The sequence below is a fragment of the Argiope bruennichi genome, chromosome 7, assembly GCF_947563725.1.
Source record: "Argiope bruennichi chromosome 7, qqArgBrue1.1, whole genome shotgun sequence".
Classification (NCBI taxonomy): domain Eukaryota; kingdom Metazoa; phylum Arthropoda; class Arachnida; order Araneae; family Araneidae; genus Argiope; species Argiope bruennichi.
In genome coordinates this window covers 109734594-109753397 of record NC_079157.1, presented here as the reverse complement: position 1 = coordinate 109753397, position 18804 = coordinate 109734594, and the positions used below count along the sequence as shown (strand labels likewise).

Sequence of the window (18804 nt, the reverse complement as noted above, 5' to 3'; positions counted from 1 at the left end):
TTACATAACATGTTTTAAATGTCACTTCCTCGTAATTATTTTAAATATGATGTTTGCTTTTGTGGGGAAGCACTTCTACTTTCAGAATTTGACTAGGCTGATAAATAGCGTTGCCCACACATATGGTGATCTATCTTATGATAAGTACATTGAAGCCAGAGGAAATACTCTTATTACTTTTTTGGGAATGGGAGAAGGCTGGCATAACTGTCATCATGTTTTTCCATGGGACTATTCTACAAGCGAATGGGGCTACAAATTAAACTTTACGAAAGCCTTTATAGATTTCGTGGCCTGGTTTGGGCAAGCTTATGATCTAAGATCTGCTCATCCTCAGATGGTCATAAATAGAAAATTGAAGACTGGAGATGGCACAAGAATGGAAAAAAGGGACGAGTGAGAACAGTAACTCTTCTGCACTTGATAGCTCCGAAGAAATTCTTTTTTATTTTCGCTTCAAAACTTACTCATAGAGTACGAACTCCGACTTTACCTTCTTAACTACAAATCATTATTTTTAGCTTGTGAAAATGTATTGGTAAAAGTAATTGGCTTTTTTTATCCAAATTATAAAATGTAAAGTCTTCTCAGAAGTTTTGGTTGAAGATGAACTTTCGGTACTTTCAATATATTTTTTTAAATGTCAATCCTTCTTTTCTGCAAGTTTGTTCTTAAGCAGCGTTCACATAAGGCCAACTATTGCACGCAGTAGAAGGCCAAGCCTACTTCAGGAATACCACGAGATCCTAAAGGAGCACTGACAAATAGTTGTATCATCGGGACAACTATTTACCATTATCCCGCTCGGGTCACGTGATCTTCCTGAAGTAGGCGTGACCTTCTTCTGCTCACAATAGTTGACTTCGTGTGTAGTCTGCTTTATACTTAGTCACAATGGTGAGTAATTTATTTCCAAGTTATAGTTCAGTATCTAAAGTAATCGCAATTCATAGATCAAGAAGGCATCGATTTTAAATCTGTGGTTTAAAATAAATTTTAAATCAAAAATTAAATTTTTGTATTTTCAATATTCGATGACTTTTTTTGGAAAAAGTTGTGATATATCTTCAGTTAGAATCACATTTGAAAGAAATTAAACGGTTGTGTATGCCAAAATCTTCATTAAAAATGTTTTTCGTTATCATGGAATTGTTGTTATTTGAAAGTAAATTAACTTCAGAAATTCTGGATATTTAAACAAATCAGGAGGTTGAAATCAGAAACGATGAACCCCCAAATTTCTCATAACTGGAATAAATATATATTAAAATTAGCGTCGATTATATACATTAAAACGTCCATTAAAAAACTGGAGGGGACCGGAATCTACTGTATAGACTATGAAAGACTCATGAAAAGTATTAAAGTTCAAGGAAAAATTCTCGGAAACCATTTCTTAGCTTTGAAGAAATGACGACCATTCTTGCAGAAATTGAATTTATATTGAACCATAGACCCCTTACATATACTAGCAATGAATTAAATGAACCACTACCTCTTACACCTGCCCATTTTTTTATTTCCTGTGTAGGAAAATCATAGTAATCCTGTGCATTTTGCAGAAGTAACTAAAACTCTAATAGAAATAATTGTCTAAAATTTACAATATAGGTTTTAAAAATATGGAAAGTGAAATTAGGCAAACGCTCTGCATTTGGTAAAACATTTTTTTCATCTATAAGAATTTATATCAATCAATAATAAATTGAAAAATGCATATTTTCTCTCATTTTCGCATATAATTTTTTGGCATTCCATAATTTTTCTTAGACTTTGGCTCATTTCATAGATCATTATCCTTTATAAAATTGCTCAAAGGAAAAGTACGATTACATCATAACAATGTTTAGCACAATGTTAATCATTTTGGTTAAGTTTCATTAAAAATTACTAAAAATTCTGCTGCCTTCTCAAAAATTATATTTATAAAAATAAACTTCTATATCATTTTCATGTTTATAAATGATAACGCATTCAAAAATAATAAAAAAATCTTTACTAAATCCAAATTTTTCCTGACCAACAGAAAGTTGGTGAAATAACATTCATCTCCAAAAAAGAAAAAAAAAATTAAAATGCTCTCTATTTATTCTCTTTAAACTTATAGTAATAGTAATAAAATAAATGCCGTTATACGAGTTTTACAGATATTGTAACAATATAAATCACATAAAAATGTTCTGAAACATATTTTATGGGTCTAGTAATTTAAGGCACTTATATATGTGTGAATTTTAGGCCACCACGGAGGAATAATTAGGAATTTCAAAATAATTAAAAATGATAAAATTGTTTTCAAATTACTAAAAATGTAAACATTAATATGGTAATGTAACTATTTTAATTAGCACCGAAAAGAATTTTCAAAAATAAAAACCCGAGTATTTAATATATGCTTTTTTTTTTACATTTTAAAAATATAGAATGATGCATCTCGAAGAAACTACTCCTTACTATATACAAATACATATTGTATTTTATACCAGATACTTTAATCCTTTATCACATTTTGGAAATCGGAGTCTGGAAGCAATTTCTTCGCCCATAAATCTCGTCAAATGCCTTACTCCTTTTAGTCGCACTTTTTTGTTAGTTCATAACTTTGTTTTTCTGACACATTTTTCATTATAGACGCAAATACTCCCATCTGTTGGATGATTTTGTTTGTACCGTAGTTTAGAAGACAGTAGATAATTGTCATGCGATATTCCAATAGTAACATCATTTCTTTTGATAATCTGGTATTTAGAATCCAGCAGTTGAATACAAAAAGATCTATAAAAGAGCTAAATATTTGCACTGACTATTTTTTTAACACTGGATCTGTAATATATCAGGCTGAAAGAAAGTGAGCTTGCAATCACATATTATCCCTCAAAATATTATTTCATTAACGAAAAGGAATGGTGATACTCCGTATATAAATTATAAAATACAAATGAATACCCCTTTTCCTATAAAAGTGAAAGCATTGGCTTTTCACCGGTGAAATTATTTGTTAGTATTCATTGAACCAATGTACCCGATTGTTAACTACAACTTGCGATTGATGATAAATTAAATAGACAAGGTTCTCTTGGCAGGAGATCTGAAGATCATCTACATATAATATCTGATCTCCATCATATATGGAAATAAAACATTAAATATCTGATTAAAAAGAGCGAAATGCCGTGGATACTTCTTTGTGGAAAACAAACGATTTGAATAAAAGTGTAGGAGAAAAATTACTCATATGAACACAAAATGTTCCCAACAATAAAATTTTTTTTAAAAAAAATAAAATAAAGGCAAATTTCCTTTAAAACCAAAATCTAAAGGAGTTAAAATAATGCCAAAGTGCCAAATACGATCATAAATCTTTTAAAAGTAGAAAATAAAGTTTAGATTAGAGACTCTACGAAATCTACTCTGCAAATGTTGAATACAGTCATCATTTTCGATTCAAAAGTAGTTAAAGAAATGCAACGGATTAGAAAGAGAAATGGCAGACAAATGCCGAAACATATTATTGTGATTCTATCTCGGCCAGAACTGGTTTCATTTCCTTTAGATAAGGTCGATAGCAGTTTATTCCTCCTAAGCAAAGTAGTATGAAAAGAATCTTTTATGTATTTCTTTTTTTTCGAACGATTCTTCATCGCCACAAAAGCAGGCTTAAATAAATAAATGGCAGACACATTTAGAAGAGCATACCCGAGAGTATTAGCAGCATCTATGAGAGAGAAATAATTGCATCTCCTATCTTTAGTATTGAAAATGAAAATTTTTTTGCAGATTCCATTCGCAGTTTTTAATTTCTTTCAAAGCAATTTTCTTGAAATATAGGATGCAATTAAAGGTATGAAGCGAATCCAAGTCTCCCCTTTACTTCGTTGGATATGACCAGCATTAGCTGTGGTTCCATCAAAAGCAATTAAGTTATCTTTCATAGGGTACCTACAAAAATGATTCATCGTGTCTTTTATTCATTGTAACTGTCATAGCAAGTTCCATTCTCTTACAACCTTGGAAATTTCCTTACAACGGGGAAGAATGTTTTTGGGGTGCATTATGAGCTGCGTATAAAATGCAAGGAATTACAATTCAATCAATGTCTTTCCACCACTTACAAAATATTCAGTGTACTAACAATCTCAATAATTTCTGTCAGTTGCATGAAAGCAGCCCAGTCTTCCTGCTGGAAAAAGAAACGAAGGAGATAAGAATTCCCATCTCCTCTATCAGTATGGGGGAGAATTAAAGGGAAATTACCACTATTATAGAAATCACCTCTAACTTTTACAGTTCGAAGTGAAAAATTCAACAACTGTAACATTTCAGGGGAACAGATGGGCAGATCAAGACTATGAATGCGCATGTGAATTCATGGAATAGCATTTTTTCATCTTTAATGAGTAGACAGAGACAGTTATTAGAGATAAACTGTTCATTCTATCACTCATAAAATATTTAGTACTATCTTAACCCTACAAAGTATTGTGTAAATTGAAATAGAAGAGTATTAGAAAAGGTCAGAGAGCTGGTGAATTAAGTTGTTTCTGATTAATGACATCATTTGGGACAAATGTATAGAGCAAACCGTAATAAGTGATGTTTTATGAATCTGAACTATCACAACCTTCAAAGAAGTATGAATAATAAGGAGTACGTGGAAAAAAAATTGAAAGTTAAAACACAGACACCACAAATTATTTGTTCTCCCTGAATCCTCATCATAATGTTATAATACTGACATTTAATAGAAACGTTATTATTCCAAAACGGGGAGGATGAAATCTGTTAATGATACACTTACTGTTAAACATTTTGGAACTTGGGATCGTTTTGGAACGAAGGTACCATACAAGAAACTTTGTTAGAAATGGAACCATTCATAAAAGGCATTTGAGTTGGCGAAACATCGTAATTCACTGTAAATTCATCCTACTTTTCAGACGGTAGAGGATATTTTTGGGCATGCGAAATAAGGACGACAATTTCTTGTGAAATAAACCATCAGTCACTAATCTAAAAAGACAGAATTCTATGCAATAATAGAAGGTATTTGTTTCACATCTATTTATGAATAGGCTTTCTTTGAGTGCCAAGGGTTTCTGAGAATCACAGTTGCATTTTTTACAAGGCTTGGTTGTAATAGGAGCCTCATTAAGAGGCTGATCCGACTTGTAATTTACAAGCAATTCTAACCGATATCAGATTCAAAAACATGTTTAAGATACGTGTCGTATTGAATTCCGACAGTTCTTAGCGTACGTCAAAAGTGTGGATGTTCCAGATGCCAGTATAGAAGTTCTGACAATTTATCAAACTTTGGGAAATGTTACTTTTCTTTAATTTTTACAGCAATTCTGTCTTTTGGAATTTTCCAAGCAGGACATGGGTGAGAGAAAGGAATATGTTCTCTTTTATAATTGACCTATTATTCCTTAGATGTATGTACATTCAGTGCTGTAGACTCGTTGTAAAGTATTATACAACGAGTCTAGCTGCAAATAGCTTTTGAGAGGCCAAAATGCTAGCACTTCAAATCTCTTAAAGGATTTGGATTGTAAGGTCTTGGAATAATTTAATTAAATCGGTATTTCATGAGAAGTGAGAAGTAAAAAGAATGGTGACAAAGTTTCTTGGAGAATGTTAAGAAATTTATCAGGTTCTGCTTTTTACAAAATATTAATTAATGTTTTGAAATATTTTAACCGTAAGTCTGGCGCAGTATCCTCGGGTGTAGCTCTTACGCCGCTAAATCCTAAACATACCTTATCCAATCTCTCGCATCGAGGGAAGAAAGAAAGAAAATGGACAACCTGCACAGTGAGGTAGGAAAGATAAACGTGAATTCTGGCTAAATCACCTGGGTATCTAAAAGCCATGTCATACCTGGAAATATGCCCCTGATGATGATAAGCCATGGAAATTCTTGTTAAATGCCATGCAGTCTGAGTGATTTTTAACATACTGCTATTAAATCAATCATGGTGTGTCTTTAAAAAAATCAAATGCTGCTGATTTTGTTACTGTTTAGAAAAAGTAGGTAAACTCAGAAATGAGCTGGAAAACAAATGTTAACTAATGAACAATTAAGGTTAGAAAATACTTCAATTATTTGATTCAACTTATCCGAGTGTACATTTTAGAGGAGATCCTTCTATTACTACTGATTTTGCCCGATTTTCCTCAGAGCAGCAATTCGAATACTCTCGTGTTCGAATTGGTATTTTATTAATTATGTACTGAAATTAATTCTTATTCTGCTTTGCTTGAATTGTTGTTCAGTTAGATTACAGGGACAAGTAAACAGGAGTGTTAGAGATCAAAGTGATGATGTTTTAGAAATTTTAAGCATCGGATACAACTTTTCTAGTTCACTTTTGAATTAAAATTAAGGTTAAGAGCTTAAGCTATTGTTCAAAATTCAGTCTTGTTTAAGAAGACTGCTAGTTTTTAGATAATCACTCAACACAGCTATTTTAAATGAAAGATGAAATAACTCAAATGTCTGTACTTACAAAAATAACTGATGGTTGTTTCAGAAATATTCATTCGTTGCTGCAACAAATGGAAATTATCAAATTGAAATTTGGGGGGGGGCATAAATAGCCCTAGTAAAGTGTCCAGACAAACTATTAGGCGAGAAAATTCATTGTTTGAAATTTTTATTGGTCGTATGGTATCTGAATGGCAGCAATGACTAAGATACGACATAACGTAAAGCCATTCTTAATTCCTGGTCTTATAACACTGAGTTAACTAAACCAGTTGGATGAGTACAAGATGGCAGGAAAAGAAATGGTTAAAAGAAAGAAAGAAACGAAAAACTATCCAGGTATCTCCACGGAGAATCTCATCTGTGTCAAATCCAGCACAGCTATATTTGATCTTTTGGCGAAGTAATAATTAAATGAAATGAGCAAGAATACCTAAAATCAAATGGTAACAATGTGCGATATTTGGGTGAGCGTAATTTCCAAAATAATTATGAACAAAGGAAAATAAAATTAAAAAAACAACAACAACAGAAATGTATCCTCAAGCTAAAGAAGAGGGAAATTATAGAAACTAGAAAACTAAGCTCTGAAAGTAAAGGCATTTTTAAACGTAGGTGTTAGAATGAATATAATCTCCGTTTCCTTGTTTCATAAAATTAAATCATTTGAAACTCCTCCTGTCTAATAAAATGCAATTGCATGTTTAACTGCGCTTTCTAATGTTACTGGTAATATTGATAGTAATGACTAGAATTTCATTGCTCATTTTCTTGTTTATGTTTCATACTTTCACCTTGCTTTTGTAACATTTTGAGTCTAAATTGTCTAAGTGTTTTCAACTTAATGTTAGATTTCAAGAGAATTTTTCAAATACAAAATGTCTTGTTATCGATTGCAGAATTTTGACACATGTAACTAATGAACAGGATAATGTGCAAAGGGAAGTTAATAGATTTTTCTGTATAAAAATCTGTGCTTGGTAGAGTGTTATCTACTTTGTAATTCTTTTCTTATTCACAGCAATAATTTGGCATTAAAACTGATAGGGTGGCAGTTATACGAACAATCGAAAAATAATTTTAAATAAATCACTAATCTGAAAACTTATCAGATTCCTTTTTGATTCCTAAAACTATCTGAAATATGAGTAAAAATAATCAACATTTGGCTCTTATTTTTAACTGATACTCCATTGAATTTGAACAAAAATATAACTCTTCTTAGGATTGTACCTTTCCATCAAGATGTATTAGTGCAAAATATTGATTCTGTGAGTTCAAATATCATAGGTAAGAAAATCGATTGGCTGATAAAGCGAACATAAATAATCTTTTTGGTGAATAAAATATAAAAAAGTACAGAAGAGCTTTAAAATGATAATCTAATCTATTATTTACTCTGGAATATTATGAATTAAAGGAATGCTCAATTATTCAGCACGCAATTCACGCTACAAATGAAATTCTTATGTATCAGCAATACCTATAGAATGCCGTATAATAAAAAGCCAGAAAGGAAACACCAAAAGAAATGTTTCTAGAAGCGCGTACTATACAGAAGTCGAATATCAGCTATGCTTATGCGCCAGTCAGAGGACCATAGCGATTTATTGCCAAATCAGGAAATAAAATCGCAAATTAAATCCAGAGAAATTCTTTCTTGTCCAATTGAAATAAGATGACTGATAGTTTGTCAGGTTCAAAAATTTTAACATAAAAAATGAGCATGACCTCTTAATTTTTTGAAATGAAAATGCATTCAATAACATATGCATCATACCGGCAGAGCAACTTAGTTTGAATTTAATGAATATAAAATCTTGTTCTTTTGGTCTAAAGAATGCAAGAACTAGTTGGACTGATGAGAAGAGTTTATTTTAACTGGGATAAATGTACTCCAAATATCCTGTTATATCGATTACATTTTAATTGCATCAAAAAGTTTTGATTACGATATTATTTAGATAGAAATAATTTTCAAACGGCAAGTTAAACAAATATAAAATGTAAACCTATTATATTATCATTATTACTTGAAATTACATATCTTGGACAATCGTGAGAAAGGATCACGTGCTTCCTGATAAAAAGAATTTGTATTTTATTAAAAATGCCTTACAGTCAAAATCCAAAAATCAAGTGATATCATTTTATATTTGGCAGGCTTTTAGTGAAACTTCTCACCAAATGATTCAAAATTGGATTTAAATTCCTTTAAATTTAACATAAGATAATACATAGTGTCATGGACCGAAAGAGATTAGTTTACAGATGTTGCTTTAAAAAATATTTAATTTCGGAATGATATTTGCCATATTTTAGTTAACTATTTGTAATTTGAACTGTTACGAGCAAATATGCCTTGGGAGCTGTTTTAGTTCAAGAGACAGTATTTCAACACCCTATTTATCGCCTTTGCTTCTAAAACATTTGGCACTACAGAAGCTAAATATTCAATGGCAAGAAAGAGTAAATTATGTACGATTTATGGCATAAATTATTTTTAAAATTTCTTTTATGGATTTTTTTTTTGTGCATAGTGATGAACAATGAATGTCAAAATTGTTTAAATAAAAGATTCTGACTCCAAAATTTGAAAATAGATTTTAATTCTTCAGCACTATTCATATACACGAACAGGCAGATTAAATTTTTCTAATTATCTTTCCTAGGCAGTTTACAAAAAAGATAAATAGAAACCAAATTTAAAGGAAATTAATTCTTTAGAAACTCAATATTCTTCTTTTAATCTAAACTCTTTGCCATTTCAAGAAATTATCGAGAAGCAAAACTCCGGAAACGTGGAACCTCACAGTAAAATGTATAAAATTCATAGTAACTCTTTAGTCCAACCATATTCAAAATGCGTTTCATGTTAAATATATTTCTAGATAGTAAATTTTCATATTCTCGAAGTAGAAAACAAAAGTAAAGGAGCTGAAACATCATCAATGTCATGAAGGGAAACATAAAAACAACTTTACAATTGTTAAAGCAATGCGTTGGTTGAGCATATATACATTTTTTGTTGTTGGTAAATGAACAACAATCTGGAAAAGAATGGATGCTGATGTTTGCACTCTTAAAAGAGGAAAATGCCATTTTCTTTAAGTGATTACTTAATGTACCTGTATAAAAAATTACAATTTTTATTATTCAATATGTTTAAAAGATTTTCCAAAGAAGAAACACCCATAAGCCATTGAAGAAGTTATTTTCCATAGTTAGTGTATTTTTATTTTTAGTAAAGATTGAGATTTTATTATGTTACATGAAAACTTTAGCCTCATTTAATATAGACATTGCAAACTTTATTGATAAAACTATCAGCGTTTTCTTGAATTGCGATTCGTAAGTATTTATTTAAACAGTTGTCTGACTCAAAATTAAAGACGTAACAACGAAGCAATTTATTTTAACTTCTACGGTAAAGAAAAAAATTGCTTCATAACTTATAGTAAATACAGAACACGGAGCTGCGTCTTTGGAAATTAGGTAAGTTATGTCATAGCATTTTCAAAAAATGCCTCATTCCCTAAAATAAATTAGACAGTACACTTTTCTATTGAGAAACCTATTTCCTATTTGATGTTTTTGCAAAAGTGTTGTAAAAATTAATTTTATGAAAAATGAAAAACTACGAAATAAGATGGACTCTCGATTACTTTTGTTATAATTATGCATACCATTTAATTTAGAAAATGATTATAGATGTACGTATAAATTGTCTTATTTATATAGGTATTTATAATCTAAATCTCGGATATTTTGGTATAGCAACGATTTTTAGAAAGAAGAAAGAAAACTGATAAGTTCAAAGATTTGAAGGCAATTTTGATAAAGTATAAATTTTGTTAACCTTAGCAAGTAAAGTACAATTTTGATCAATGACAAACCGAAACAGAAAAAAACAGCAAAAAAAAAAAACGATATACAATGACTCAACTGAATATATTAAAATTTTAAACTTGCTGAAATTTGAACTAAAATTGGGTCAAGTAGTTATAAAGAAAGGCAATAATTTTAAAAGATTTTTTTAATGTAAATTGCTTTACATCAATATTAAAATGTTAGTTTTTTTTCTAGATAGTAAATGCAAAAATTATAGTATCTGGGTACATAAATAAATTTTAACATTGATAAAACAGACAGAGTTAGATAAGAATTTCGATAAAAAAGCATTTGATAAATATTATGCTCAAATTTTCATTAAAAATTGATTAAAAATCAAAGAAATATTTTATATGACTTAAATTGATTTTACTGAAATGCTATTTGTTTTTAATTTTAAGATAGTGTAGAAATAATTTATATGAAATGATATGTTCTGAAGTTATGGCATTTGTAACATCCCCTCCCTTCAAATAAGCTAAAGACATTTTTTTAATAGAGCCGGTAATCCTCTGAAGGAGTGAGGAATGTAAGCAATTTTAATGTAAATTTGTAAAATGAATGTAATGTAAATTTTAGATTACTATCTAACTAAAGTATTTGTTTTCTTTCCTGATACTTCAGTCACTTGAATCTATTTTGCTGTAGAAACGAATTTATAAATAACATGATTAAAATATTTAATTGTTTAACAAATTTGCATGTTAAACTTATCTTATTTTATAATAATAAATATCACGCTTGAGGAAATTTTAGCATTTCAATGCTATCAGTCTTGCAAAATATAGAGCAGAACGATATTTTATATTGAAATTGAAGAAAAAGAAAAGAATTATTTCTGTTTTAATTTGCATTCAACACTTTGTATTTTCAGCTATATTTTTATATCTATAATAATTTTTTTCAATTAAAGCAAATTCTTCATTAATAATTTTCTTATAGTCAAAGATTGAAGTAATAAAATTGAAAGAATGGTAAAAATTGGTTTCTTTTTCATTTAATTTAATTATATTTAAACATTATTTCAGCTATTTGATACAGTTTTATTAGTTACACTGTATACGTTTCTTCTTGAGTTTTCATCTTGCAAAGAAGCTGAAAATTGTACATTGCATTTACAATTTTCAGATATATAAGTTTCAAAGAAATAACTCAAAATTCTAAAAGTCTCGTCATTTTTCCCCCATAACTATTTAACGTTATAATAGAATTACATTCAATACCATTATAACTTCAAATTTTACAATTATACATAGTGGTTATAATTAAAGTTCCCTATTCTGAAGAGTCCTATAGAATCCGTTCTGCTTTCCACCTTTCAGATTTTAATGAAATTTGGTATATACGTTGTATGGACCTCGGGAAAAAGATATATGTAATAAAAATAATTCAATTGTTGACCACCAGGGAGAATTGTGGCGCCAAAAGAAGGAAAAAAAATCTGTCAGAATCATTAAAATATATTCAGTTACAGTATGTGCTCAACGTGTGCGCCTCTGACAACACGTACGTGTTGAAAGTGCATTATAGTGCGTTCAATGGTAACGTGAAGAAATTCTCGAGGGATTTCAGTAGCATGACATTAAATGCTGGCTTTCAACTCAGGTAAAGTAATAATTCCTCCACTATAAACAGGTCTTTTATTAATACTCACAACCAGAAATCTCAAGAATTTAATTGAGTGAATCAGGAGGCCAAGCATCCGAAAAAGCTCTGGTTACACGATTCTCGCCAAAATTATCACGACGCAGTTCTTTGATTTGGCATCCAATGTGAGGTGTTGCTCCACCTTACAGGAACACAGTGATCTGCAAACATTTCCATTCTTGTAAAGCAGGAATGACCTGCCGTTGAAGTTCGCTGTACCGTGCACTCATGACAGAACACGTTTTAAGACATTGAGGAATGAGAGTTTCAAAGAAAAATTGTCCGCGGAAAAAATCATCAGTTGACCATGCTGTCACATAATCAGAATATAGTGTTTCTTGAAGCAGGACGTTAGGATGTGAAGTAACCCATTTGCGGCAATTTCGATTATTCATAGCTCCATCTAAAGAAAAGTGTGCCTCATTTGATAATAGAATTTTCCAAGGCCGCGCGTCATCAACTTTAATTCTCGCCAAAAATTGGCAAGCAAATTCATAGCATATTTAAAGGTCTTGAGGTTCCAACTTTTGCACCATGAGGATCTTCTACGTATACCATTTTAAAATGGATAACAGAATTTGTCGTATTAGCGACCATGGAATCACCAACTCTCGTGACACCGATCGAGCACTTGTTGAAGACTAGATGAAACTTCAGGCTCTTTCAACCACAGCAGTTGCTACTTCATCGATAGTTTCATTCGCAACCAGTTTTCACCCTCTTCCTGGCAGCACACCCAAGTCTCAATCTCTTCGAATTTCCTAATCAACTTCTACAAACTGTTCTTCGACATGAAACATTTCAGCAATTTCTGTAAATGGCGATATTGACTTAGCCTAGACTGAAAAATTGTATAAGATAAGATTCCTGAATTTGTTCTTACTGAAAAATTAGATAAGACTTTTGAAACAGTAATACAGAATTCTGAAAGGAATGAATTATTACGTGAAATAATGAAAGCTATACGGTTAATCAGGGAAGAATTCATCGTTATAGATTAATTTCGAAACACGTAAAATTCTCCTTTTTTACAAATTTTCTATGGGTCTACCCATCGATACTTTGGATTTTGAAATTGTTCCTTTCATTTGATACATCAGTTCTCGTGGTTAGTACTTTGGAAACTTCTTATTCTTAATTTTCTTTCTTTCTATTGATATGATTAAATCGATGTTATGATATATAAATATAGTGTATAGTGCAAGCAGTGTTTAGTTTGGGGGTATTGTTTTAGTCATCCAAACGTCAGAATGAATTTCATTAAATCATAACCAACATTCCGTTTTTTCAGATCTATTATACATCCCCATTATTCCGAAGGCACAGAAAGAAATAACAAGCAGTCATATAATTTACATGCTGAATTACTAAAGCTGTGATTATCTGCAAATCTTAGTGCAGTAATAATTTGCTATTCAATTGGGCCTTACATTTAATACTTGTTCTTGTTAGGAATACTTGTTAGGAAATTGTAAATTATTCATTTATGAAGTCATTTTAACACACATTCTATATTATGTTAAACATTCTTTGTTAAATAGAAGCATAGTAATTTTAATAAACACTACTTTCTATAATTTTGTGTCTTTTCTTATAATCATTTCTGAAATGGATATATGATTATTTTATTTACTTGGAAAATTAACGGGTTGGGTTTTTTAAATACGCATAGATGTAGAATTGTTTACATGCAATTTAATAGTATTATAAAATACTAGTGATATAAAAAGCTTTAACTAAATGTTATTAGATATCTAATTAAAGTGTAATCCATAATCAGCTTACTCCTAACAAATAATCAAATTTTTAGCCTTATAAACAATATTGGAAAAATATTTACTTAATTTAATTGCAAATTTTCTGAGAAATTTAACTTTTGTAATGCATTTCGTCTATTGAATGCTATTTTGAAAAGATGGTTTTGAAAGTTTTAAAATGAAGCTTCTTATGCAAATAATAAGGATAGTTACTAAGAAATTCTAGATAAAGAATGGAATGAAGATGTTTGGGAAAAAATCATTGGACTTAAACTTTATGTTATGCCAATTTTAATTGAAAATACTTGATGAAAGTCCGCTTTCAACTAGAAAAGAACAAAATTGATTTTTTTTTACTTCATTCTGAAAATGAGTTTTTATTACGTGTATGAGCATATACTTTCTTTTTGATGGTTTATACAAGATATTGTTCGAATGTTTCCACGAGTCAAAATTCACCTTTCAGCAACAGGTAGCTTTGCCTGTTGAATAAAAGGCGCTATAATCTTCGATGATAGTGTAATTTTTGTAACTTTATTTCTTTTATCTCTTGCTATTTATTTCCATACGTAACAAAAGGCCAATATCTATGATTATTGGTAATTATTTAATAACTTAATCGTCTTCTAAAGTGATTTCTATTTTTTTTTATTTGCACCGGATGGTTATGATTAAAGTAACTCAAAGACGTGTAATAATCAAAGATTCTGGTTGAAATGGTTAATTGGAACTTGTTTCATGTATTATATAAATTAAGGAGAAAACAAAACTGCAAAAAGACAAAAAAAATTAAAATATTGGCCACTAGATGAGGCTTTCTTTCTAACTTAGGAAGTTCTTTGTGCAAATTAGGAAAGTTTAAAATGCTAATAGTTAGTGTCAAAAATTATTCACCATACATTAAGAGTAGAAAAACTGAGTCTCATAGATCAAGTTGTTTCATGAGAACTGTAATAATAGTGTAACTATACTGTGAAAATATCGAAGCTTTGAAAACTTAAGAAACTATTGCCTATATCTAAGAATGGATTGAAGATAATAATTACCAAATTTGAAGAGATGAATGTTGGGTATACTGCCAGGAAGAAGATGGGAACTGGTTTGAAATGAAAGTATAGAAGAAATAGAAATGACTCAATTGCTTTTCTGTTCCAAACGGAGTAGTGAATACTCATAATTATACTGGTTTATGTATGTCTTAACGTTGGGTCTAAACAATCTCTACATTCTGATTATATTACTGTTCGATGAGGTTTACTGCGGATTCCATTCTTCGCTCCAATTAGTTTGGGGAGAACACTCATTACAAGTTCAAAAGTTGCGCCGCCACTGTGCCCATTACTGTGAGCTTTTATGGGAACAAATGATATCTGAATAACAAGAACGTGTTTTTTTTTTCTTTACTGTCTTCTTTACTGCAGGATAGCACAGCCCTTCATATTTCCAGAACGACTGAAGTTGGTTAATTTGGAAACAATCGGGTAATGTCGATACATCTTCTGACTGCCTAGCCTTCTCTTTCTGCACACTTGAATTCTTAAGATTTTTGTTCGGGGAGAATTCATAGAAGGTCGTGTCCTTTACAAAAGCTTGGGTTGGAAACAAGAATAACACACCTTGTTACTAAAATTCCTCAGAAACCGGTGAAACGTACTACTGATGAACACATTATAATAAGTATTGAAAACGTCAGTAACGAAAAATGGAATGCACATTGAGCAAATAATATTATTAAAGTTTTGTGTATTACATTTGTGTTTTTGTTCTTATTGCGCCATCTTTTTATGTGATGTCGAAATTTAAACTATTAATTTCCGTTGCAGTTTCACTTCCCCATTATCCAAATAATGTTTATAACATATTGCAACAAAACAGCCAATTAGCAGGGTCTCTATATAAGTTAGAGTAAGATTACTTTAATTATAATCACCCTGTAGTATTAAAATAAATTAGTAAAATAAAATGCATTTTTTTATCAGAAATGGATCAAACAAATGAGAAAACAAACAACCAGTCTGTGTCCGATTTCTTCGAAGGTAGATCTGTCTTTCTGACAGGGGCATCAGGTTTTCTGGGAACGGTAAGACCAACATTCTTACCCTTATTTTAATCTTTATTTCTTGTATAAACATTTTTCCTGAATGCCGCATAACAGAATACAATGTGATTGTAAGTCATTTTAAAGGTTGTCATTTAATATTTGTTTTGAAATTCAATATAACATTTCCCTGGTAATATCGTCTTTTTCTCTATTAATACAATGTCTTAATGAGATGAATAAAGTATCATTAGATATGAATTCTTATTAACTTCTGCTATAATATGCTCATTTTACGTTATATCTATTATTTAAATTTTAATTTAAACAGTTAAATTTCAAAAACAAATTACATCAATTTCATTTTTGAAATTGAATTTTACTACAATGTCAACGACTTTATAAGTACAGCCACATTATTCTTGAGTGAATAAGACAGCCCAAAAATAAACGAATGTGTTATGCAAAATATTATATAAGGAGTTCGAAAAATTCAATACGTTGCAACTCCCCATTATTCATAATGAAGGGAATGCCTGACTATCAATTGTATTCTCTAGAATTCTTAGTTCCTTAAACTTGTTATCAGACAAATTAATTGAAAAGAAAAAAAACTATCGTCATTTTGATTAGAATTTACAGAGACGACTTAATCAAAATGAGATTAATGGTCGACTCCCACATATAAATGCATTGTCACTGCTGGAATGAGCCATTGCTGTGAAACTTTTGTCCTGCCATAAAATAGCATCTATGCTATTTCAAACTACCTGATAGCAATTCACAAAACAAGATGAATTTGCATTAAAATTTTAATATCATAGTTCGATCGATAAATAGCTGGGACAAAAGTTTCGAAAAGATGAATTTTGCTTTGCCAAATGCTGCAGTTTCACATTAATAACTGTATACAATCTTTTCATGAATAACTAAATCTAATAATTTTTTTATATTTGTGTCCGTATATAATTATTCAAAAATATTGCATAAAAAGCGAGATTTTAAATTAATTTTTTTCGTTAAATTATCTTTACTATCTTGTCTGAGTTCTAGCCGAATATTTAATCAGTAAATATATCATTCCAGTAAAAGAATAAATCTTTTTTTGAGAGAAAGAGAGAGAGAGAACAAAAGAAGGTTGGCGTTGTTCGTTTTTCAATAATAACTACTCGCGAAGGAATTTTAACTCAAAGATATTCTGCGAAGCATATTAAGTGATAAAATAATATATTTCTATAATATAAAATAATATATTTCTATATATTATTTCTATAATATAAAATAATATATTTCTATATATATATTTCTATAATATAAAATAATATATTTCTATAATATAAAGAAATTGAGGGACATGGTGAGAGCATGTAGGAGTACTCAGATCTCCTTCTCGATTATTTTTTTATGCAAATGCATTGTTGCTGTTATTAATTTTGCAATTTTGGTGTTTACTAACGAACAGGAAAAACGGTAACGGTGTTACAATAAGCATTAAAATTGGTATCTGATAAAAGCAATTTTTTATGTACTTGAAAACTGATATTTATCCATTCAATGATAATAGTTAACTTAACATGCGATTTTTTTCTATTTTTTTTCCCTAATTTGAGCAATTATTAGTCACTGAGATTGATTTGAAACAAATCCCTTGATTTGTCCCTATTCAACAGAAAGAAATGTGGACCTATCTTTAAACCTTTGCAGAGGCAGTAAATTGTCTTATTATGTCACTAGATTGACAATTGGATACTTTCTTTATTAAAAATCAAATCAAGCTATCATTCAAATGATGACATAATGGAAGAAAATAAAACTAATCTAATTTCTGACGATAATCTTGAGGAAATGGAAGTGCCAAGTCTCCCTTTAAAATCAAATTAATGTTATATATTTAATTTTTTATCAGCTATGGATTTATTACACACACATGCTGAATAATACACTCATGTCCATAAATTAAGGATAATTCAGAGTTACGTGGAAATCGAACAGCTATTGGTATCTACACTCATGTCTAGAAATTAAGGATGACGCGGAAATCGAACTCTAAAATACATATATCACCAGTATAATGACTACAATCCTCAACAATAATATGCAAATTGCTGGAAGCCACCAGATGACACCGATAGTACGTCACAATGACGAGAGTGTAAGAGAGAGGTGTATAAGGAATACAGGCAAAGAAGCAAAATTGTTCGCAAGCGCTTTATAAGCCTTTCAGTGCAATAACCGCATAGTTATGATACAAAGGACGCATTTGAAAGATTTTTTACGTGGGAGAATTATTGACCGTCTGGAATGTGGGCGTACCCAGCTGGAAGTATCCAAGATGATGGTAATGTGAGTAGACGTTACAGTACAGGTCGCTCACGAGTTACAACGCCGAATGAGGACCGTTGAAAAGAAACTGACGGAGCACAGCATCAGACCTGTCTCGTCAGCTCACTTCAGCCACTGGTACGACAGTTTCAAGAAAGACTGTGTACAGACGCTTAGGGTAGATTGGTCTATATGCTCATCGGCCTGTCAGATGGTTTCCACTTACTGCAACTCATTGTAACCTGTGGTTAGCCTGGAGTAGAAAGCACATGCATTGTGAACAACGCAATAGTAATATTCCCCAAAATCAGATCGATAAATTGATACTCAGCATGCCTTGGCGTTGTACGAACTGTATTGCATCGCCTGGGAGACATACTATGTATTAACCATCATACCAACCATGTAATATTGATATTTGTAAATAAGTTTTCTTGTGATTTTTTGCTAACTGGAGCAAATTACAAAATTTTTATTAATGATATCAAACATATAGCATCTTTCTTGCTCTTTACCTTTTGTTTAATAAATAGGCTTTACAAATAAGTCGCATTTGTTTTGCTTCAGACTGTTTTTTTTCCCCTGAACTTGCATTATCCTTAATTTATGGGCATGAGTGTAAATAAGATAGACTAAAGAAAATATTTACCAGATTAATAAGA

At 30.5% G+C, this 18804-nt stretch overlaps 1 protein-coding gene across 6 annotated transcripts in view; it reads left to right on the top strand.

Annotated features, from left to right (window-relative positions):
• LOC129975067 (fatty acyl-CoA reductase 1-like) overlaps positions 1-18804 on the top strand; it is a 148296-nt gene that overhangs the window by 75173 nt on the left and 54319 nt on the right. For 2 of the 6 annotated variants that reach the window (XM_056087954.1, XM_056087948.1), the window contains exons 1-2: positions 11950-11983; positions 15762-15862. In XM_056087954.1, coding sequence (XP_055943929.1) covers positions 11965-11983; positions 15762-15862 — 120 coding nt within the window. In that variant the 5' untranslated portion in view covers positions 11950-11964. Of the gene's footprint in view, positions 1-9690; positions 9711-9866; positions 9983-11949; positions 11984-15761; positions 15863-18804 lie in introns of those variants that run through there. The other 4 variants (XM_056087950.1, XM_056087951.1, XM_056087952.1 and 1 more) reach the window with 3 other exon arrangements.